Source organism: Zea mays, chromosome 1, assembly GCF_902167145.1.
Source record: "Zea mays cultivar B73 chromosome 1, Zm-B73-REFERENCE-NAM-5.0, whole genome shotgun sequence".
In the NCBI taxonomy this organism is placed as follows: Eukaryota; Viridiplantae; Streptophyta; class Magnoliopsida; order Poales; family Poaceae; genus Zea; species Zea mays.
In genome coordinates this window covers 48,725,084-48,750,101 of record NC_050096.1, presented here as the reverse complement: position 1 = coordinate 48,750,101, position 25,018 = coordinate 48,725,084, and the positions used below count along the sequence as shown (strand labels likewise).

Here is a 25,018-nt window from a genome sequence, read left to right as displayed (position 1 = left end):
CAAGTAAAGGTATGTTTCTAAGCCTTAGTACATTGGTTTTGTGCACTAATATATTTGTCTAAGTGTTAGAAACAGAGAGAAGAAGAAAAGGAGAATGTTGGCTGTGTACAGCCAACAGGCTGTTTCGGTCTGGGGCACCGGACTGTCCGGTGGTGCACCGGACAGTGTCCGGTGCGCCAGGCTGCCTCGGGCGAAGAGGCCGCTCTCGGGAACTTGCCGACGACGTACGGCTAAAATTCACCGGACTGTCCGGTGTGCACCGGACTGTCCGGTGAGCCAACGGTCGGCCGAGCCAACGGTCGGCCGCGGAATCTGCGCGCGACACGTGGTCTGGCCAACGGTCGGAAGGTGGCACCGGACTGTCCGGTGTGCACCGGACTGTCCGGTGCGCCAGATCTGCAACGGTCGGCAACGGTCGGCTGCGCCTGTTAAGGAAAGAAATCGGGCACCGGACAGTGTCCGGTGTGCACCGGACTGTCCGGTGCACCCGACGACAGAAGGCAAGGATGGCCTTCCAGATTTGCTCTCAACGGCTCCTAGCTGCCTTGGGGCTATAAAAGGGACCCCTAGGCGCATGGAGAAGATATCCAAGCAACCTTAGAGCATTCTTGATCATCCACACTCAGTCTTTGCGCATTCGTTTGTCATTCTCAGTGATTCGAGCTCGTTCTAGTGTGAACTTTGAGATAGTCTTTTGAGCTCGTTTCTTGGCCGTGTGTGTGCGCATTTTGCTGTGGATTTGTGTGTGTTGCTTCCCTCCCTTACTCCGTGCTTCTTTGTGAAATTCAATTGTAAGGGCGAGAGACTCCAAGTTGTGGAGATTCCTCGCAAACGGGAAAAGATCAAAGAAAAGAAGAACACCGTGGTATTCAAGTTGATCATTGGATCACTTGAGAGGAGTTGAGTGCAACTCTCGTCCGTTGGGACGCCACAACGTGGAGTAGGCAAGTTTTGTACTTGGCCGAACCACGGGATAACCACCGTGTCATCTCTGTGATTGATTTCTTGTGGTTATTGTGTTTTGGCTCCTCTCTAGCCACTTGGCAATTATTGTGCTAACGATTAACCAAGTTTTTGTGGCTATAAGTTTAAGTTTTACAGGATCACCTATTCACCCCCCTCTAGGTGCTCTCAATTGGTATCAGAGCCGTTCTCTTCAAGAAGATATGGATCCTAAGGGAAAGGGGATGGTGGTCGACAACAACGAGAAGGAGTCTATCTTCAACGAGCCGAAGAATGACAGGTCTACCGACTTGGGCTCAAGCCACAAACGCAAAGATGGGAAGAAGAAGAAGACAAGGCGCATCAAGGAGATCGTCTACTACGACAGCGACGAATCCTCTTCTTCCCAAAAGAACGACGACAACGACTACAGGAAGACGGTCAATTCGAACTTTTCATTTGATTATTCTCGTATTCCACATAATTCGAATTCGCATTTGCTTTCCATTCCTCTTGGCAAACCTCCACACTTCGATGGGGAGGACTACGGATTTTGGAGTCACAAAATGCGTAGCAACTTATTCTCTCTTCATCCAAGCATATGGGAGATTGTAGAGAATGGAATGAAATTTGATAGCTCGGATAGTCCTATGCTTATAAATGAACAAATCCATAGAAATGCACAAGCTACTACTGTTCTCTTAGCATCTTTGTGCAGGGAAGAATACAATAAGGTGAGCGGCTTGGACAATGCCAAGCAGATATGGGACACTCTCAAGATATCTCACGAGGGCAACGACGTCACCATGCTCACCAAGATGGAGTTGGTGGAGGGCGAACTTGGGAGATTCGCTATGATAAGGGGGGAAGAGCCAACCCAAACATACAACCGGCTCAAAACCCTTGTCAACAAGATAAGGAGCTATGGAAGCACGCGATGGACGGACCACGATGTCGTCCGCCTAATGCTAAGGTCCTTTACCGTTCTTGATCCTCATTTGGTGAATAATATCCGTGAGAATCCCAGGTACACCAAAATGTCGCCCGAAGAAGTTCTTGGGAAGTTCGTAAGCGGGCGAATGATGATTAAGGAGGCAAGATACGTGGACGACGCGTTGAACGGTCCTATTCATGAGCCTCAACCCATTGCTCTCAAGGCAACAAGGAGCAAGGAGGCGCTACCAAGCAAGGTGGCGCAAGTTGAGGCGGCCGGGCTAAATAATGAGGAGATGGCCCTCATCATTAAGCGCTTCAAGACGGCGCTTAAAGGTCGCAAGGGACAGCCAAGCAAGACCAAGACAAAGGAGAAGCGCTCATGCTTCAAATGTGGTAAGATTGGTCATTTCATTGCTAACTGTCCCGATAATGAAAGTGACCAGGAAAAAGGGGACAAGAGGGAAAAGAAGAAGCATTACAAGAAGGCCAAGGGCTAGGCACATATCGGAAAGGAGTGGGATTCGGATTGCTCCTCCTCCGACTCCGACAATGAAGGACTCGCCGCCACTGCCTTCAACAAGTCATTCCTCTTCCCCAACGAGCGTCACACATGCCTTATGGCAAGGGAGAAGAAGGTATGTAATCAAAACAATGTCACTTATGATTCTTCCAGTGATGATGAGTCTAGTGATGATGAAATAGATTACTCTAGTTTGTTCAAGGGATTGGATAGAACTAAAGTAGATAAAATTAATGAATTGATTGATGCCTTGAATGAAAAAGATAGACTCTTAGAAAAACAAGAGGACCTTTTGTATGAAGAGCATGACAAATTTGTAGAGGCACAAAAGTCTTATGCCTTAGAAGTTAAAAGAAATGAAGTGCTTTCTAGTGAACTATCTTCTTGTCATGAAACCATTGCTACTTTAAAGAGTGTTAATGATGACTTAAATGCTAAAGTAGCTAGTAAATCTAATTCTTGTGTAGAACATGTTGAGATTTGCACTAGGTGTAAAGATTTCGATGTTGATGCTTGTAGTGATCATTTAGTTTCAATTTCTAAATTAACTGAGGAATTGGCTAGTCTTAATGCCCAACTTAAGACTAGCAAGAATGACTTTGAGAAACTAAAATTTGCTAGGTGAAAGGGAAATGTGCCCTTGGGCCATTTCTAAGTATTTTGGTGATTGAGTGCAAACACAAGTGCTTAAATGTGAATTTATGCCCATGGATGAACAAAGTGCAAATCAAGAATAAAGGTATGTTTCTAATCCTTAGTACATTGGTTTTGAGTACTAATATACTTGTCTAAGTGTTAGAAACAGAAAGAAGAAGAAAAGAAAAGAGATGGAAAAAGCTTGGCTGTGTACAGCCAAGACTCAGCCCAGTCTGGCACACCGGACTGTCCGGTGGTGCACCGGACAGTGTCCGGTGCGCCAGGCTGACTCGGCGTGAAGAAGCCGCTCTCGGGAATTCGCCGACGGCGTACGGCTAAAATTCACCGGACTGTCCGGTGTGCACCGGACTGTCCGGTGAGCCAACGGTCGGTCGAGCCAACGGTCGGCAGCGGAATCTGCGCGCGACACGTGGCCGGGCCAACGGTCGGAAGGGGGCACCGGACTGTCCGGTGCGCACCGGACATGTACGGTGCGCCAACGGCTCCCAGATCTGCAACGGTCGGCTGCGCCATTTTAGGAAGGAGATCGGGCACCGGACAGTGTCCGGTGTGCACCGGACTGTCCGGTGCGCCAGTCGACAGAAGGCAAGATCAGCCTTCCAGAATTGCTCTCAACGACTCCTAGCTGCCTTGGGGCTATAAAAGGGTCCCCTAGGCGCATGGAGGAGGAAACCAAGCAACCTTAGAGCATTCTTGATCATCCACACTCAGTCTTTGCGCATTCGTTTGTCATTCTCAAGTGATTCGAGCTCCGTTCTAGTGTGAACTTTGAGATAGGCTTTTTGAGCTCGATTCTTGGCCGTGTGTGTGCGCATTTTGCTGTGGATTTGTGTGTGTTGCTTCACTCCCTTACTCCGTATTTCTTTGTGAATCTCAAGTGTAAGGGCGAGAGACTCCAAGTTGTGGAGATTCCTCGCAAACAGGATATTGAAAGGCAAAGCAAAACACTGTGGTATTCAAGTTGGTCTTTGGACCGCTTGAGAGGGGTTGATTGCAACCCTCGTCCGTTGGGACGCCACAACGTGGAGTAGGCAAGCGTTGGTCTTGGCCGAACCACGGGATAAAACCACTGTGTCATCTCTGTGTTTGATCTCTTGTGGTATTGTGTTTTGTTGAGACTCCTCTCTAGCCACTTGGCGATTATTGTGCTAACACTTAACAAGTTTTTGTGGCTATAAGTTTAAGTTTCACAGGATCACCTATTCACCCCCCCTCTAGGTGCTCTCACTAGGGATGCCTACACGGTTGGTAGACACCCCTCAATTAAGGATGGGCTTGGCTTCAAGAGGGAAGCCAAGAACTTAAAAAGCCATAAGGCTCCCATCTCCGCCAAGGAGAAAGGGAAGGCCCCTATGGCAAGTAGCACTAAAAGGAATCATGCTTTTATATATCATGATAGGAGACAAACTAGAAATGCTTATAAGAGTTATAATGCGTACGATGATTTTTCTCATGCTATGTTTGCTTCTAGTTCTTCATATGTGCACAATAGAAATGTTGGTAGAAGGGATGTTGTTCATAATATGCCTAGAAAGAATATTATTCATGCTCCTAGGAAAGTAGTGAATGAACCTTCTACAATTTATTGTGCTTTAAATGCTTCCTTTGCAATTTGTAGAAAGGATAGAAAGATAATTGCTAGGAAGTTAGGGGCAAAATGCAAGGGAGACAAAACTTGCATTTGGGTCCCTAAAGATATTTGTGCTAACCTTGTAGGACCCAACATGAGTTGGGTACCTAAGTCCCAAGCCTAAATTTGCCTTGCAGGTTTATGCATCCGGGGGTTCAAGCTGGATTATTGATAGCGGATGCACAAACCATATGACGGGGGAGAAGAAGATGTTCACCTCCTACGTCAAGAATAAGGATTCTCAAGATTCAATTGTATTCGGTGATGGGAATCAAGGCAAGGTAAAAGGGTTAGGTAAAATTGCAATTTCTAATGAGCACTCTATCTCTAATGTGTTTTTAGTAGAGTCTCTTGGTTATAATTTGCTATCTGTTAGTCAATTATGCAACATGGGGTATAACTGTCTATTTACAAATGTAGATGTGTCTGTCTTTAGAAGAAGTGATGGTTCACTAGCTTTTAAGGGTGTATTAGACGGCAAACTTTATTTAGTTGATTTTGCAAAAGAAGAGGCTGGTCTAGATGCATGCTTAATAGCTAAGACTAGCATGGGCTGGCTGTGGCATCGCCGCTTAGCACATGTGGGGATGAAGAACCTTCACAAGCTTCTAAAGGGAGAACACGTGATAGGTTTGATCAACGTGCAATTCGAAAAGGATAGACCTTGTGCAGCTTGTCAAGCAGGTAAACAAGTGGGAGGAGCACATCACAGCAAGAATGTGATGACCACTTCAAGACCTCTGGAGTTGCTACATATGGACCTCTTCGGACCCGTCGCCTATCTGAGCATAGGAGGAAGTAAGTATGGTCTAGTTATTGTTGATGACTTTTCCCGCTTCACTTGGGTGTTCTTTTTGCAGGATAAGTCTGAAACCCAAGGGACCCTCAAGCGCTTCCTCAGGAGAGCTCAAAATGAGTTTGAGCTCAAGGTGAAGAAGATAAGGAGCGACAACGGGTCCGAGTTCAAGAACCTTCAAGTGGAGGAGTTCCTTGAAGAGGAAGGGATCAAGCACGAGTTCTCCGCTCCCTACACACCACAGCAAAATGGTGTGGTAGAGAGGAAGAACAGAACACTCATCGATATGGCGAGGACGATGCTAGGAGAATTCAAGACCCCCGAGTGCTTTTGGACGGAAGTCGTGAACACGGCTTGCCACGCCATCAACAGGGTCTACCTTCATCGCCTCCTCAAGAAGACGTCGTATGAGCTACTAACCGGTAACAAACCCAATGTATCCTACTTTCGTGTATTTGGGAGCAAATGCTACATTCTAGTGAAGAAAGGTAGAAATTCTAAGTTTGCTCCCAAAGCTGTAGAAGGGTTTTTGTTAGGTTATGACTCAAATACAAAGGCGTATAGAGTCTTCAACAAATCATCGGGTTTGGTTGAAGTCTCTAGCGACGTTGTATTTGATGAGACTAATGGCTCTCCAAGAGAGCAAGTTTTTGATTGTGATGATGTAGATGAAGAAGATGTTCCAACGGCCGCTATACGAACCATGGCGATTGGAGAAGTGCGGCCACAGGAACAAGATGAACGAGATCAACCTTCTTCCTCAACAATGGTGCATCCCCCAACTCAAGAAGATGAACAGGTTCATCAACAGGAGGCGTGTGATCAAGGGGGAGCACAAGATGATCATGGGATAGAGGAAGAAGCGCAACCAGCACCTCCAACCCAAGTTCGAGCGATGATTCAAAGGGATCATCCCGTCGATCAAATTCTTGGTGACATTAGCAAGGGAGTAACTACTCGGTCTCGATTAGTTAATTTTTGTGAACATTACTCCTTTGTCTCTTCTATTGAGCCTTTCAGGGTAGAAGAGGCCTTGCTAGATCCGGACTGGGTATTGGCCATGCAAGAGGAGCTCAACAACTTCAAGAGGAATGAAGTTTGGACGCTGGTGCCTCGTCCCAAGCAAAATGTTGTGGGAACCAAGTGGGTGTTCCGCAACAAACAAGACGAGCACGGAGTGGTGACAAGGAACAAGGCTCGACTTGTGGCAAAAGGTTATGCCCAAGTCGCAGGTTTAGACTTTGAGGAGACTTTCGCTCCTGTGGCTAGGCTAGAGTCCATTCGTATCTTGCTAGCATATGCCGCTCACCATTCTTTCAGGTTGTTCCAAATGGATGTGAAGAGCGCTTTCCTCAACGGGCCAATAAAGGAGGAGGTGTACGTAGAGCAACCCCCTGGCTTCGAGGATGAACGGTACCCCGACCACGTGTGTAAGCTCTCTAAGGCGCTCTATGGACTTAAGCAAGCCCCAAGAGCATGGTATGAATGCCTTAGAGATTTCTTAATTGCTAATGCTTTCAAGGTTGGGAAAGCCGATCCAACTCTTTTCACTAAGACTTGTGACGGTGATCTTTTTGTGTGCCAAATTTATGTCGATGACATAATCTTTGGTTCTACTAATAAAAAGTCTTGTGAAGAGTTTAGCAGGGTGATGACGCAGAAATTCGAGATGTCAATGATGGGCGAGTTGAACTACTTCCTTGGGTTCCAAGTGAAGCAACTCAAGGACGGCACCTTCATCTCTCAAACGAAGTACACGCAAGACTTGCTGAAGCGGTTTGGGATGAAGGTTGCCAAGCCCGCAAAGACTCCGATGGGAACCGACGGACACACCGACCTCAACAAAGGAGGTAAGTCCGTTGATCAAAAAGCATACCGGTCAATGATAGGTTCATTACTTTACTTATGTGCTAGTAGACCGGATATTATGCTTAGCGTATGCATGTGTGCTAGATTTCAATCCGATCCTAAGGAATGTCACTTAGTGGCGGTGAAGCGAATTCTTAGATATTTAGTTGCTACGCCTTGCTTCGGGCTCTAGTATCCAAAGGGGTCCACCTTTGACTTGATTGGATATTCAGACTCCGACTATGCTGGATGTAAGGTCGATAGGAAGAGTACATCAGGGACGTGCCAATACTTAGGAAGGTCCCTGGTGTCGTGGAACTCTAAGAAACAAACCTCCGTTGCCCTATCCACCGCTGAGGCCGAGTATGTTGCCGCAGGACAGTGTTGCGCGCAACTACTTTGGATGAGGCAAACCCTCAGGGACTTTGGCTACAATCTGAGCAAAGTCCCACTCCTATGTGATAATGAGAGTGCTATCCGCATGGCGGAAAATCCTGTTGAGCACAGCCGCACAAAGCACATAGACATCCGGCATCACTTTTTGAGAGACCACCAGCAAAAGGGAGATATCGAAGTGTTTCATGTTAGCACCGAGAACCAGCTAGCCGATATCTTTACCAAGCCTCTAGATGAGAAGACCTTTTGCAGGCTGCGTAGTGAGCTAAATGTCTTAGATTCGCGGAACTTGGATTGAATTGTAGCATACATGTGTTTATGCCTTTGATCATGTTCATTCTGCATTTTGTTGCTTATTGTGGTGCTCAAGTTGTACAAACACTCCCTGGACCTCTGAGAGCACCTAGAGGGGGGGTGAATAGGTGATCCTGTCAATTTCAAAACTTAAGCCACAAAACTTGTTAAGTGTTAGCACAAGTATGGCCAAGTGGCTAGAGAGGAGTCAAAACACAATAACCACAAGAGATCAATCACAGAGATGACACGGTGGTTATCCCGTGGTTCGGCCAAGTACAAAAACTTGCCTACTCCACGTTGTGGCGTCCCAATGGACGAGAGTTGCACTCAACTCCTCTCAAGTGATCCAATGATCAACTTGAATACCACGATGTTCTTGCTTTTCTTTTCTCAATCCCGATTGCGAGGAATCTCCACAACTTGGAGTCTCTCGCCCTTACAATTGAATTTCACAAAGAAGCACGGAGTAAGGGAGGGAAGCAACACACACAAATCCACAGCAAAATGCGCACACACACGGCCAAGAAACGAGCTCAAGAGACTATTTCAAAGTTCACACTAGAACGAGCTCGAATCACTGAGAATGACAAACGAATGCGCAAAGACTGAGTGTGGATGATCAAGAATGCTCTAAGGTTGCTTGGTGTGCTCCTCCATGCGCCTAGGGGTCCCTTTTATAGCCCCAAGGCAGCTAGGAGCCGTTGAGAGCAAATCAGGAAGGCTGATCTTGCCTTCTGTCGTCGGGCGCACCGGACAGTCCGGTGCACACCGGACACTGTCCGGTGCCCGATTTATTTCCTTAAACAGCGCAGCCGACCGTTGCCGACTGTTGCAGATCTGGCGCACCGGACAGTCCGGTGCACACCGGACAGTCCGGTGCCACTTTCCGACCGTTGGCCAGACCACGTGTCGCGCGCAGATTCTGCGGCCGACCGTTGGCTCACCGGACAGTCCGGTGCACACCGGACAGTCCGGTGAGTTTTAGCCGTACGCCGTCGGCAAATTCCCGAGAGCGGCGTCTTCAGGTCGAGGCAGCCTGGCGCACCTGACACTGTCCGGTGCACCACCGGACAGTCCGGTGCCCCAGACCGAAACAGCCTGTTGGCTGTACACAGCCAACATTCTCCTTTTCTTCTTCTCTCTGTTTCTAACACTTAGACAAATATGTTAGTACACAAAACCAATGTACTAAGGCTTAGAAACATACCTTTACTTGTGATTTGCACTTTGTTCATCCATGGGCATATATTCACATTTAAGCACATGTGTTGACACTTAATCACCAAAATACTTAGAAATGGCCCAAGGGCACATTTCCCTTTCAATCTCCCCCTTTTTGGTGGTTTATGCCAACACAACATAAAGCAACTAGAACAAGTGCAAAATCACTTCAAATAAAACACAAATCTATTTTGATTCATTTTTGGCATATATGGATCATCCTTTGCCACCACTTGGTTTGTTTTTGCAAATCAAACTCAAATCTCTATCTTTAAGTCAAACACACATGTTGAAGCATAAAGAGAGTCATTCCAAAAGAGATTGATCAAAGATTTCAAAAACTCCCCCTATTTCCCATAATCACCACTTCTCCCCACAAGAAACCAACTTTTGACAGGAGACACAATAAAAGAGTTTTGACAAAACAAAAAGCTCTACTCTACTATTTTCAAAATCTCTCAAGTGGTAGCTGATCCATTTATTGCTTTGGCCTTTATTTTCTCCCCCTTTGGCATCAAGCACCAAAACAGGATCAATCTTGGCCCTTTAACCCCATTGCCTTACCAAAATCTTCAATTAAGAGTACAAAGGCAATAAGATCATAGAGATGAACTTGGAATAAGTTACTCTCTCATCGGAGTGCAGTGGAAGTCTTGCATGGTCCAAGTTCACCTTTCCCTTTCAATCCACCTTCGAGACTAAAGCAAGCAAACTCAAGCAAATGGTTAGTCTCAAAGGGTCAAGTTGTAACACATCTCCCCCTAAACATGTGCATCACTTGCAACGGACTTGTGAGGTCCAGGGAGTGTTTGTACAACTTGAGCACCACAATAAGCAACAAAATGCAGAAAGGAACATGATCAAAAGCATAACTACATGTATGCTACAATTCAATCCAGGTTCCGCGAATCTAAGACATTTAGCTCACTACGCAACCTGCAAAAGGTCTTCTCATCTAGAGGCTTAGTGAAGATATCGGCTAGCTGGTTCTCGGTGCTAACATGAAACACTTCGATATCTCCCTTTTGCTGGTGGTCTCTCAAAAAGTGATGCCGGATGTCTATGTGCTTTGTGCGGCTGTGCTCAACAGGATTCTCCGCCATGCGGATAGCACTCTCATTGTCACATAGGAGTGGGACTTTGCTCAGATTGTAGCCAAAGTCCCGGAGGGTTTGCCTCATCCAAAGCAGTTGCGCGCAACACTGACCTGCGGCAACGTACTCGGCCTCAGCGGTGGATAGGGCAACGGAGGTTTGTTTCTTAGAGTTCCATGACACCAGGGACCTTCCTAAGAATTGGCACGTCCCCGATGTACTCTTCCTATCGACCTTACATCCAGCATAGTCGGAGTCTGAGTATCCAACTAAGTCAAAGGTAGACCCCTTTGGATACCAGAGCCCGAAGCAGGGCGTAGCAACCAAATATCTAAGAATTCGCTTTACCGCCACTAAGTGACACTCCTTAGGATCGGATTGAAATCTAGCACACATGCATACGCTAAGCATAATATCCGGTCTACTAGCACATAAGTAAAGCAAAGAACCTATCATTGACCGGTATGCTTTTTGATCAACGGACTTACCTCCTTTGTTGAGGTCGGTGTGTCCGTCGGTTCCCATCGGAGTCTTTGCGGGCTTGGCGTCCTTCATCCCAAACCGCTTTAGCAGATCTTGCGTGTACTTCGTTTGGGAGATGAAGGTGCCGTCCTTGAGTTGCTTCACTTGGAACCCAAGGAAGTAGTTCAACTCGCCCATCATCGACATCTCGAATTTCTGCGTCATCACCCTGCTAAACTCTTCACAAGACTTTTGGTTAGTAGAACCAAATATTATGTCATCGACATAAATTTGGCACACAAACAAATCACCATCACATGTCTTAGTAAAAAGAGTTGGATCGGCTTTCCCAACCTTGAAAGCATTAGCAATTAAGAAGTCTCTAAGGCATTCATACCATGCTCTTGGGGCTTGCTTAAGTCCATAGAGCGCCTTAGAGAGCTTACACACGTGGTTGGGGTACCGTTCATCCTCGAAGCCAGGGGGTTGCTCCACGTACACCTCCTCCTTGATTGGCCCGTTGAGGAAAGCGCTCTTCACATCCATTTGGTACAACCTGAAAGAATGGTGAGCGGCATATGCTAGCAAGATTCGAATTGACTCTAGCCTAGCCACAGGAGCAAAAGTCTCCTCGAAATCCAAACCTGCGACTTGGGCATAACCTTTTGCCACAAGTCGAGCCTTGTTTCTCGTCACCACCCCGTGCTCGTCCTGTTTGTTGCGGAACACCCACTTGGTTCCCACAACATTTTGCTTCGGACGAGGCACCAGCGTCCAAACTTCATTTCTCTTGAAGTTGTTGAGCTCCTCCTGCATGGCCAGCACCCAGTCCGGATCTAGCAAGGCCTCCTCTACCCTGAAAGGCTCAATAGAAGAGACAAAGGAGTAATGCTCACAAAAATTAACTAATCGAGAACGAGTAGTTACTCCCTTGCTAATGTCACCCAGAATTTGGTCGACGGGATGATCCCTTTGAATCATTGCTCGAACTTGGGTTGGAGGTGCCGGTTGCGCATCTTCCTCCATCACATGATCATCTTGTGCTCCCCCTTGATCACACGCCTCCTGTTGATGAACCTGTTCATCGTCTTGAGTTGGGGGTAGCACCATAGTTGAGGAAGATGGTTGAACTCGTTCATCTTGTTCCTGTGGCCGCACTTCTCCAATCGCCATGGTTCGTATAGCGGCCGTCGGAACATCTTCTTCATCTACATCATCACAATCAACAACTTGCTCTCTTGGAGAGCCATTAGTCTCATCAAATACAACGTCGCTAGAGACTTCAACCAAACCCGATGATTTGTTGAAGACTCTATACGCCTTTGTATTTGAGTCATAACCTAACAAAAACCCTTCTACAGCTTTGGGAGCAAATTTTGAATTTCTACCCTTCTTCACTAGAATGTAGCACTTGCTCCCAAATACACGAAAGTACGATACATTGGGTTTGTTACCGGTTAGAAGCTCATATGACGTCTTCTTGAGGAGGCGGTGAAGGTAGACCCTGTTGATGGCGTGGCAAGCCGTGTTCACGGCTTCCGACCAAAAACGCTCGGGGGTCTTGAACTCTCCAAGCATAGTCCTCGCCATGTCGATTAGCGTCCTGTTCTTCCTCTCTACCACACCATTTTGCTGTGGTGTATAGGGAGCGGAGAACTCGTGCTTGATCCCTTCCTCCTCAAGGAACTCCTCCACTTGAAGGTTCTTGAACTCGGACCCGTTGTCGCTCCTTATCTTCTTCACCTTGAGCTCAAACTCATTTTGAGCTCTCCTGAGGAAGCGCTTGAGGGTCCCTTGGGTTTCAGACTTATCCTGCAAAAAGAACATCCAAGTGAAGCGGGAAAAGTCATCAACAATAACTAGACTATACTTACTCCCTCCTATGCTCAGATAGGCGACGGGTCCGAAGAGGTCCATATGCAGCAGCTCCAGAGGTCTTGAAGTGGTCATCACATTCTTGCTGTGATGTGCTCCTCCCACTTGCTTACCTGCTTGACAAGCTGCACAAGGTCTATCTTTTTCGAATTGCACGTTAGTCAAACCTATCACGTGTTCTCCCTTTAGAAGCTTGTGAAGGTTCTTCATTCCCACATGTGCTAAGCGGCGATGCCACAGCCAGCCCATGCTAGTCTTAGCTATTAAGCATGCATCTAGACCGGCCTCTTCTTTTGCAAAATCAACTAAGTAAAGTTTGCCGTCTAATACACCCTTAAAAGCTAGTGAACCATCACTTCTTCTAAAGACAGACACATCTATATTTGTAAATAGACAGTTGTACCCCATGTTGCACAACTAACTAACAGATAGCAAATTATAACCTAGAGACTCTACTAAAAACACATTAGAGATAGAGTGCTCATTAGAAATTGCAATTTTACCTAACCCTTTTACCTTGCCTTGATTCCCATCACCGAATATGATTGAATCTTGGGAATCCTTATTCTTGACGTAGGAGGTGAACATCTTCTTCTCCCCCGTCATATGGTTTGTGCATCCGCTATCAATAATCCAGCTTGAACCCCCGGATGCATAAACCTGCAAGGCAAATTTAGGCTTGGGACTTAGGTACCCAACTCATGTTGGGTCCTACAAGGTTAGCACAAATATTCTTAGGGACCCAAATGCAAGTTTTATCTCCCTTGCATCTTGCCCCTAACTTCCTAGCAACAATTTTCTTATCCTTTCTACAAATAGCAAAGGAAGCATTTAGAGCACAATAAATTTCGGAAGGTTCATTCACTACTTTCCTAGGAGCATTATGAACTACATTTCTCCTAGGCATTTGGTGAACAACATTTCTTCTAAACACATTTCTACCATGCATAACATGAGAACTAGAAGCAGTCATAGCATAAGAGTCATAAGCATGTGAATCAAAAACATCATTGCTTCTAAAAGCATTTCTAGAGTATCTCCTATCATAGTACATGAAAGCATGATTCTTCTTAACACTATTAGCCATAGGAGCCTTCCCTTTCTCCTTGGTGGAGATAGGAGTCTTATGGCTTGTTAAGTTCTTGGCTTCCCTCTTGAAGCCAAGCCCATCCTTAATTGAGGGGTGTCTACCAATAGTGTAGGCATCCCTTGCAAATTTTAGTTTTTCAAATTCACTCTTGCTAGTCTTAAGTTGGGCATTAAGACTAGCTAATTCATCATTCAATTTTGAAATGGAAACTAAGTGTTCACTACAAGCATTAATATCAACATCCTTACACCTAGTGCAAATTTCAACATGTTCAACACAAGAGTTGGATTTTTGTGCTTCTACTAGTTTAGCATTTAAGTCATCATTAATGCTCTTTAATTTAGAAATTGAATCATGGCATGTAGACAATTCACAAGCAAGCATTTCATTTCTCTTAATTTCTAATGCAAGGGATTTTTGAGCCTCTACAACCTTATCATGTTCTTCGTACAAGAGATCCTCTTGCTTTTCTAGTAGCCTATTCTTATCATTTAAAGCATCAATCAATTCATTAATTTTGTCAATCTTAGATCTATCTAAACCTTTAAATAAGCATGAATAGTCTATTTCATCATCACTAGACTCATCCTCACTAGAAGAAGCATAAGTAGAGTTTCGAGTACTTACTTTCTTCTCCTTAGCCATGAGGCACGTGTGATGCTCGTTGGGGAAGAGGGATGACTTGTTGAAGGCGGTGGCGGCGAGTCCTTCGTTGTCGGAGTCGGACGAGGAGCAATCCGAATCCCACTCCTTTCCAATATGAGCCTCGCCCTTTGCCTTCTTGTAATTCTTCTTCTTTTCCCATTTTCCACTCTTCTTTTCCTGGTCACTATCATTATCGGGACAATTAGCGATAAAGTGACCAATCTTACCACACTTGAAGCATGAGCGCTTCCCCTTCGTCTTGGTCTTGTTGGGATGCTCCTTGCGACCCCTTAACGCCGTCTTGAAGCGCTTAATGATGAGAGCCATTTCTTCATCATTAAGCCCGGCCGCCTCAATTTGCGCCACCTTGCTTGGTAGTGCCTCCTTGCTTCTCGATGCCTTGAGAGCAATGGGTTGAGGCTCGTGGATTGGACCGTTCAACGCGTCATCGACGTACCTTGCCTCCTTGATCATCATCCGCCCGCTTACAAATTTTCCAAGAATTTCTTCGGGCGACATTTTGGTGTACCTGGGATTCTCACGAATATTATTCACCAAATGAGGATCAAGAACGGTAAAGGACCTTAGCATTAGGCGGACGACGTCGTGGTCCGTCCATCGCGTGCTTCCATAGCTCCTTATCTTGTTGACAAGGGTTTTGAGCCGGTTGTATGTTTGGGTTGGCTCCTCCCCCTTATCATAGCAAATCTTCCAAGTTCGCCCTCCACCAACTCCATCTTGGTGAGCATGGTGACGTCGTTGCCCTCGTGAGAGATCTTGAGGGTGTCACATATCTGCTTGGCATTGTCCAAGCCGCTCACCTTATTGTATTCTTCCCTGCACAAAGATGCTAAAAGAACAGTAGTAGCTTGTGCATTTCTATGGATTTGTTCATTTATAAGCATAGGACTATCCGAGCTATCAAATTTCATTCCATTCTCTACAATCTCCCATATGCTTGGATGAAGAGAGAATAAGTGACTACGCATTTTGTGACTCCAAAATCCGTAGTCCTCCCCATCAAAGTGTGGAGGTTTGCCGAGAGGAATGGAAAGCAAACGCGAATTCGAACTATGTGGAATACGAGAATAATCAAATGAAAAGTTCGAATTGACCGTCTTCCTGTAGTCGTTGTCGTCGTCCTTTTGGGAAGAAGAGGATTCGTCGCTGTCGTAGTAGACGATCTCCTTGATGCGCCTTGTCTTCTTCTTCTTCCCATCTTTACGTCTGTGGCCCGAGCCAGAGTCGTTGGATTTATCATCTTTTGGCTCGTTGACGAAGGACTCCTTTTCCTTGTCGTTGATCACGATTCCCTTCCCCTTAGGATCCATCTCTTCGGGCGGTTAGTCCCTTTCTTGAAGAGAACGGCTCCGATACCAATTGAGAGCACCTAGAGGGGGGGTGAATAGGTGATCCTGTCAATTTCAAAACTTAAGCCACAAAACTTGTTAAGTGTTAGCACAAGTATGGCCAAGTGGCTAGAGAGGAGTCAAAACACAAAAACCACAAGAGATCAATCACAGAGATGACACGGTGGTTATCCCGTGGTTCGGCCAAGTACAAAAACTTGCCTACTCCACGTTGTGGCGTCCCAATGGACGAGAGTTGCACTCAACTCCTCTCAAGTGATCCAATGATCAACTTGAATACCACGGTGTTCTTGCTTTTCTTTTCTCAATCCCGATTGCGAGGAATCTCCACAACTTGGAGTCTCTCGCCCTTACAATTGAATTTCACAAAGAAGCACGGAGTAAGGGAGGGAAGCAACACACACAAATCCACAGCAAAATGCGCACACACACGGCCAAGAAACGAGCTCAAGAGACTATTTCAAAGTTCACACTAGAACGAGCTCGAATCACTGAGAATGACAAACGAATGCGCAAAGACTGAGTGTGGATGATCAAGAATGCTCTAAGGTTGCTTGGTGTGCTCCTCCATGCGCCTAGGGGTCCCTTTTATAGCCCCAAGGCAGCTAGGAGCCGTTGAGAGCAAATCAGGAAGGCTGATCTTGCCTTCTGTCGTCGGGCGCACCGGACAGTCCGGTGCACACCGGACACTGTCCGGTGCCCGATTTATTTCCTTAAACAGCGCAGCCGACCGTTGCCGACTGTTGCAGATCTGGCGCACCGGACAGTCCGGTGCCACTTTCCGACCGTTGGCCAGACCACGTGTCGCGCGCAGATTCTGCGGCCGACCGTTGGCTCGGCCGACCGTTGGCTCACCGGACAGTCCGGTGCACACCGGACAGTCCGGTGAATTTTAGCCGTACGCCGTCGGCAAATTCCCGAGAGCGGCGTCTTCAGGTCGAGGCAGCCTGGCGCACCGGACACTGTCCGGTGCACCACCGGACAGTCCGGTGCCCCAGACCGAAACAGCCTGTTGGCTGTACACAGCCAACATTCTCCTTTTCTTCTTCTCTCTGTTTCTAACACTTAAACAAATATGTTAGTACACAAAACCAATGTACTAAGGCTTAGAAACATACCTTTACTTGTGATTTGCACTTTGTTCATCCATGGGCATATATTCACATTTAAGCACATGTGTTGACACTTAATCACCAAAATACTTAGAAATGGCCCAAGGGCACATTTCCCTTTCAACCTCACAAGTCCGTTGCAAAGTGATGCACATGTTTAGGGGGAGATGTGTTACAACTTGACCCTTTGAGACTAACCATATGCTTGAGTTTGCTTGATCTAGTCTCGAAGGAGAATTGAAAGGAAAAAGGTGGACTTGGACCATGAAAGACTTCCACTGCACTCCGATGAGAGGGTAACTAATTCCAAGTTCATCTCATGAACTCTTATTGCCATTTGCTCTTAATTGAAGATTTTGGTGAGGCAATGGGGTTAAATGGGCCAAAGTTGATTCCGTTTTGGTGCTTGATGCCAAAGGGGGAGAAAATAAAGGCCAAAGCAATAAATGGATCAGCTACCACTTGAGAGATTTTGAAAATAGTAGAATAGAGCTTTTGGTTTGTTCAAAACTCTTGCATTGTCTCTTTCGTCAAAAGTTAGCTTCTAGTGGGGAGAAGTATTGATTATGAGAAATAGGGGGAGTTTTTGAAATCTTTGATCAATCTCTTTTGGAATGACTTTCCCTATGCTTCAACATGTGTGTTTGACTTAGAGATAGAGATTTGAGTTTGATTTGCAAAAACAAACCAAGTGGTGGCAAAGGATGATCCATATATGCCAAAAATGAATCAAAATAGATTTGAGTTCTATTTCAAGTGATTTTGCACTTGTTCTAGTTGCTTTATGTTGTGTTGGCATAAATCACCAAAAAGGGGGAGATTGAAAGGGAAATGTGCCTTTGGGCCATTTCTAAGTATTTTGGTGATTAAGTGTCAACACAAGTGCTTAAATGTGAATCTATGCCCATGGATGAACAAAGTGCAAATCACAAGTAAAGGTATGTTTCTAAGCCTTAGTATATTGGTTTTGTGCACTAATATATTTGTCTAAGTGTTAGAAACAGAGAGAAGAAGAAAAGGAGAATGTTGGCTGTGTACAGCCAACAGGCTGTTTCGGTCTGGGGCACCGGACTGTCCGGTGGTGCACCGGACAGTGTCCAGTGCGCCAGGCTGCCTCGGGTGAAGAGGCCGCTCTCGGGAACTTGCCGACGGCGTACGGCTAAAATTCACCGGACTGTCCGGTGTGCACCGGACTGTCCGGTGAGCCAACGGTCGGCCGAGCCAACGGTCGGCCGCGGAATCTGCGCGCGACACGTGGTCTGGCCAACGGTTGGAAGGTGGCACCGGACTGTCCGGTGTGCACCGGACTGTCCGGTGCGCCAGATCTGCAACGGTCGGCAACGGTCGGCTGCGTCTGTTAAGGAAAGAAATCGGGCACCGGACTGTCCGGTGCACCCGACGACAGAAGGCAAGGATGGCCTTCCAGATTTGCTCTCAACGGCTCCTAGCTGCCTTGGGGCTATAAAAGGGACCCCTAGGCGCATGGAGAAGATATCCAAGCAACCTTAGAGCATTCTTGATCATCCACACTCAGTCTTTGCGCATTCGTTTGTCATTCTCAGTGATTCGAGCTCGTTCTAGTGTGAACTTTGAGATAGTCTTTTGAGCTCGTTTCTTGGCCGTGTGTGTGCGCATTTTGCTGTGGATTTGTGTGTGTTGCTTCCCTCCCTTACTCCGTGCTTCTTTGTGAAATTCAATTGTAAGGGCGAGAGACTCCAAGTTGTGGAGATTCCTCGCAAACGGGAAAAGATCAAAGAAAAGAAGAACACCGTGGTATTCAAGTTGATCATTGGATCACTTGAGAGGAGTTGAGTGCAACTCTCGTCCGTTGGGACGCCACAACGTGGAGTAGGCAAGTTTTGTACTTGGCCGAACCACGGGATAACCACCGTGTCATCTCTGTGATTGATTTCTTGTGGTTATTGTGTTTTGGCTCCTCTCTAGCCACTTGGCAATTATTGTGCTAACGATTAACCAAGTTTTTGTGGCTATAAGTTTAAGTTTTACAGGATCACCTATTCACCCCCCCTCTAGGTGCTCTCAAGAATACCAATAGTACCACATTGGAAGTCCAAGGGTCTTTTGCCTTGACTTATATGGTGGGATTTATTCCACTTAACTTGAGAAGTCAAGAAATGGACAAGGGCGTGCCACACGCGCGCCGCCGCCGCCGCCGGCCGGGCCGGGCGTGGCGTGGCGAGGCGAGGCAGGCGAGGCAGGCAGGCAGGCAAGCAGGCAGGCAGGCAGGCAAGCGGGCATGGTGTGGTTGTGTTAATTTTTAGCACTCACTAACCGCGTTAACCTTTCAGTTGCCTGTCTCTACGTCAGCCGAGTGACCCTGTCTCTTCGTCTGCCGAGTGACCCTTCTCCTTCAGCTGACCGACTCATGGCGTGACTCGGCGAGAGCTGGCCGACTCATGGCATGACTCGGCTAGAGCTGGCCGACTCTTGGCGTGACTCAGCGACCTTTCTCCTTCATCTTCCCTCTGCGAGAGGTTAAATAGAGGAGCACCCCTGTCACTCGGGACACGCGAGAAAACACTTTCAGAATCATAGTCCAGCCGCCGAGTGAGGGTATTTCCATCTCGTGACTCTGCGCGCACAGAGAAGCGAGAGGGCAGGTGCCTCCGAAGCCGCTGCCGTTCGAGACCTTGCACGGGGGATCGGCAATTAGGTTTTTGGGGAGCGTCTACGCGACTGCCCAAAACATCTCCAATATGACAAAAGAAGCTGGCCAAGGATCTAGATCATCAGAGCGCATCGGAGGGTATGATCATTTTATTTACTTACTGTTTTGTGTTCTGGATATTATATATGTTTTATATATTCATCTATGCTACTTCATATGTAGGAATGATTTTATCTTATCTGTTCTGTCTTATTATAATATGATAGATCTGTCTGTTTTAATTTTACAGTCATGTTGTTTATGTTTCCATCTGTTTATTTTCAATTGTTCAGTCAGTTTACATGTTTATCGTATTTATATGATTTATATAATTCATATGCTTTATGTTCTCATGATCCATATTGTTATGGATATATTTGATGTCATGATTAATTATCTTTTATATGTCATCATCATAATATTAATTTATGGAATTAAAATGATACGGAAAATGCCTATAATTCTAACAATTTAAACCCTCTTTAAGATCAACGACATTAAAAGAAAATTCAATATATCTTGATAGTTCATTGAAGTTAGAAATGCTTATTTGACTTAGGACAAGTGATCTGTAATTTGGAATGGATTAATACTAGCTAGTACACAGTTACACACGAGCGATTGACTGACTGGAGTAAGTTGTACATTGCATTAAAAGCCTGTTAAACTATTACTATGTATATAGCACGGCAGTCGATCAGCATCGTCTAATAGCCGACATATGCGTGGACTCAAGCTCCATAAAGCTTGCATTACAGACTTCGAAATTCCACTCCCCAATCCCCATGCTATACACGTCGCGGCTGACACCGACGAACCAGGCAGTGACGTTACTAGAGATCTCCATCACTTGCAGTGCAGCTTCAACCTTCAAACCAGAAAGTTAGCAACCCAGGGTGCAGCGGCTCCTTCCGTTCCATCGTCGACGATGACGGAGCAACCCGTCGCGGCCGACCGACGAGCCCGGCAGCATCGCCCACCCCAGCTTCTGGTCCTCCCCGTTTTCTTTCTCTTCCTCGTCGCGCCGTGCGCCCTCTTCTTGTTCAGGTCGTCCGACTTGGCCCTTATCCCCCGCATCCGCATCGAGTTTGACCGCCGCGAGGCTCTATCTATCGCACCTACAAATGTGCCAACGCCAGCACAGCCAGTGCCACTGCCATCGCCGCCGCCACCTTCACCAGCACCACCGCCTCCAGGTCCGGCTGCAGACGACGACGAGGAGCGACGACGGCTCCCGCCTCCGCGCCAGCTGACGGACCCACCGTACTCGCTTGGCCCGACCGTCGACTACGACGCGCGCAGGGCCCAGTGGCTCCGCGACAACCCGCGGTTCCCGGCCTTCGTCGCGCCGGGGAGGCCCCGGGTGCTAGTGGTCACCGGGTCGTCACCGCGCCGATGCAGCGACCCCGACGGCGAGCACTTGCTGCTCCGGGCGTTCAAGAACAAGGCGGACTACTGCCGCGTCCACGGCTTCGACATCTTCTACAGCACCGCGGTGCTCGACGCCGAGCTGTCGGGGTTCTGGTCCAAGCTGCCGCTGCTGCGGACGCTGATGCTCGCGCACCCGGAGACGGAGCTCCTGTGGTGGGTGGACTCCGACGTCATCTTCACCGACATGCTCTTCGAGCCGCCGTGGGACAAGTACGCTGCTCACAACCTCGTGCTCCCGGGCTCCGAGGAGAAGGTGTACACCGTTAAGAGCTGGATCGGCATCAACGCCGGCAGCTTCATCATCCGCAACTGCCAGTGGTCGCTGGACCTGCTCGACGCGCTTGCGCGCATCGGCCCGCGCGGCCCCGTGCGCGAGATGTACGGCAGGGTCATCTCCGAGACGCTCTCCGACCGGCAGCCGTACGAGGCCTGCGACCAGTCAGCGCTCGTCTACCTGCTCATCACTGAGCGCGGCAGGTGGGGCGACAAGACGTTCCTCGAGAGCTCTTACTGCCTCAGCGGCTTCTGGGCCTACATCGTGGACAAGTTCGAGGAGATGCGGCGTGATTCGACGACACCGCCGGAGCCCGGCCGCGAACGGTGGCCGCTGACGACGCACTTCATGGGGTGCAAGCCGTGCGGCGGGAAAGACTCGACCTACGACGCCGCTTGGTGCCGGCGCTCTATGGAGCGTGCTCTCAACTTCGGCGACGACCAGATACTCAACCTTTACGGGTTCCAGCACAAGTCGCTCAACACCACCGCCGTGCGGCGCGTTCGGAACGACACTGGTGGACCGCTGGACACGGGCGACGAGGAGCTCGGCCGCCTCTTGCATCCCACGTTCAGAGCTGCCAACTTGTGACTACGAAAGTAGGATTTTTTATTACCTTGGAGCTTCTTAATTAGTTCTTACCGTAAAACGTACGTTTTAATTTTACGCAAAAAAATGTTTTCATCATCAAAATCATGAAATGTTGAAACTTATATTCTGATGAATTTTGCGTGCCTACGACCAAAATGAATAGCCTGACAACGGAAAGGATCACAACGTTTAACGCAATATACTACCCCATTTAATGTAGGGTCTTTAAGAGTTGTTTGAAAAAAAAGAGATAGTTTCGCAGAAAGTCTGTCTCTACATGACTTCATATATATTGTCTCTTAACTGCATTTATTATCTAGGAATTCATGGTTGTATCATGCAGTCTTTTAGTTATATATTGTGCTTGAAAACCTGATCCGGAGTCCCAGGTTGTACATGCTCTAAAAGAGAGTGAATTAGGCTTCTCTATTTTTGCGTAGATAGCATCTTAAATATAAACCTAACTTCACTCGAGTGTCCAATGTGTGAAAAGGGGTACAAGATCTCTCGATGTTAAACATCAAGGTCTCAGGGAGTCGTCACTCTTCACTAATCCTTTTTGGAGCACTCACGCAAAAAGATCTCCCGATGTTTTATCGAGGTCTCAGAGAGTCGTCATTCTTCACTCATCCTTTTTAGAGCACCCACGCAAGAGTGTCACTCTCTCTTAATCCATATAAGAATCAAGTGCTCACTATGACCTGGTTCGTCTCAAGTCGAGTTACCCACCAACTCTCTGTGTGATCATCATACTCCCGATGTCGCCTTGTCGTCTAGATGATGTCGATCACCAAGGTTAACAAGCAATAGACTCTCACTTGACCATGCCAAGTCTAATGAGGGTGTTGGTTGCATACAAGTCACTCTCTATACACTAATGAGGTTGTTAACTATGCAATTATCATTTCTCTAATCTTCACATTATGCAAAGGGTCTTCATCACCCTTAAGTCGATGCTTTAGCTATTTAAAGGGGCAAGACACTTCAATACGTTTGGGGAGGTACAAATAGTGTCAAGGGGTGGGAGATCTAATACCACTCCACTCAGAATTTTTTGGGGCACCAAACGTGTTAGATGCCAACTTTTCCACTGCACCGGACACGTAGGTGCCTCTCCAATGGCTAGTTTTTGAACTAGTCATTACTTAAAAATGTTATCTGGTGCAAGCACCACTACCACATCGAACACATCTAATGAGTACATTCCTCAAATGCATAGTTGTAGACATCTCTAAATACCCATTCCGGTGGCACGCTAGACATGTCGGGTGAGTACTCGATCTCTTTACATGCTCTCTAGGATGTCCTGTTTCGGTGCTCTATAGACACCAATGAGTGTAAATTATTTGAGTACACTCTGTGCATGCTCTCTAGTTGCCACATTCATTGCACTGTACCTGTACCTGGTGCAAACCGAACATGTTGATGTAACTCTAAAATACCATAGGACACCCTCCCATTTGGTGCTTTATCTAGTGAAGCACTAGACACGTGCGGTGCTAGTGTTTGAGTAAGTACCGACTAGTAAACTTGTGATGTGTGTTTTGTGTTTTAGGGCTTGAATAGTGTGCAAATAGGATACCAGGGTTATACTGATTTAGGCAGAACGTCCTTACTCTAGTTTTCAGTGGTTTGTGCTATCGCACTAAATTGCTCATATCAGGGGTTGCAAAATGGACAAGAGAGGAAAGAGTTCCTCTCTGATTCATGTGAGTGTTTCGATGTCCCTTTCTTCAGTCTCAGCCCCCCTTATACCTCAATGGTTGGGCTGGTTACAATCGTCCCTCTTCATTGGGAGTATTACAAAGACAATAAAAGGAAGGGATATGTAGGCTATAACGTCATCTCTCCTTGTTGTTCGTTAGTCATGTATCACAACAACAGCTACAGACATTTTCGGCGGCCACAATTATTTTCGGCGGCCCGACCTTGACCACCGAAAATAACTTATTATTTTCGGCGACATAGTGTGGCCGTCGAAAACAGTTCCTTATTTTCGGCGGCTGTACCCTGGCCGCCGAAAATTAAGTTTTTAAAATGGCTCTCTGACTCCTCTCTTCTCTCTGCCTCTTTCTCACCCGCGTCGTCGCTGTCTTCTCTCTGCCGCGCGCCGGCCCCTAGTCCCAGCGGCCCCTGCCCGCGCGCCTACCAGCGCCCGTGCGCGCTGCCCGGCCATGCGCTGCCAGCCCGCCGCGCCGCCCGACACCGGCCGCCAGCGCCGCTCGCCGCCACCGTCGTCCGTTGCCGTCCTCCGCTACCATCGACCGCCCGCGTCTACTCCTCCCACCACTCCACCGTCGTCGCCAAGCTCTTCGCCATCCATAGGTAATTTTTTTGCGCATTTTATTTCATATTTTCAGATGCTGTTATTTAATTGCCGCCGAAATTCGTATATATTTGTAATTATGTTTGTTTGATTTGTGTGTTTGATTAGTGTTATTGTTTAATTTGATTTCATTAATATATTAGTGGTATATGTGCTTTAGGTATTAGTGGCATATTGTATTTGTGTCATTAATTTCGTATTAATATTTATATTATTAGTTTTACAAGTACATTATTGGTACGTAGAATTGTTGCATTATTATGGTATGTGGTAGTTAGTTTGATTTAATTAATAGTATATCATTCTATGTTTTATATATACGTAATATATTGTTTAGTGGCAGCGAGATTATGCTGCCGAAATTTTTTTGATCCTGCTAGCTTGCTGTGGGTTTAGAACCTATCCTTGCCTATACATATAGGACCGAAACCCTTAACGAAATTAAATAATGTTTTCACGATATGGTTCGGTTTAATAGTCTCAGGCATGACTGACGATCGTGCATGGATGTACAATGGCTGGAGTAGAAATGGTCGTCATTCTGATGATTGGGTAGCCAAAACCAAAGATTTTGTGGACCACGTATTCTCCTTGTCCTTAACCGGCACTGTCAGATGCCCTTGTAGGCGGCACGAAAACAGTATATTTCTTAATAAGGAAAGAGTCAGTCTAGATATTTGTCAGTTTGGATTTATGTCCGAATATGAGGTGTGGGAACATCATGGTGAGGTAGTACCTAACCGGAATGTAGAAGAGGAGAACAATGATTGGGCTGGCGATGATGCGATGCATGAGATGCTAGATTCGCTACGTCCAGAATTAAACCTAAGCTCCGAG

The 25,018-nt window shown here is 46.8% G+C and overlaps 1 protein-coding gene across 1 annotated transcript; it reads left to right on the top strand.

Moving 5' to 3' along the window:
* The first annotated feature begins 20,288 nt into the window (after window positions 1–20,288).
* Window positions 20,289–21,989, top strand: LOC103634552 (probable glycosyltransferase 4). The gene has a single exon (XM_008656611.2). The coding sequence runs from the start codon at window positions 20,488–20,490 to the stop codon at window positions 21,853–21,855; it is 1,368 nt and encodes a 455-aa protein (XP_008654833.1). The 5' UTR covers window positions 20,289–20,487; the 3' UTR covers window positions 21,856–21,989.
* The last annotated feature ends 3,029 nt before the right edge of the window (window positions 21,990–25,018 follow it).

Coding starts and splice junctions, on each gene's coding strand:
- LOC103634552 (XM_008656611.2), top strand. CDS start 20,488: ATGACGGAGCAACCCGTCGCGGCCGACCGACGAGCCCGGCAGCATCGC.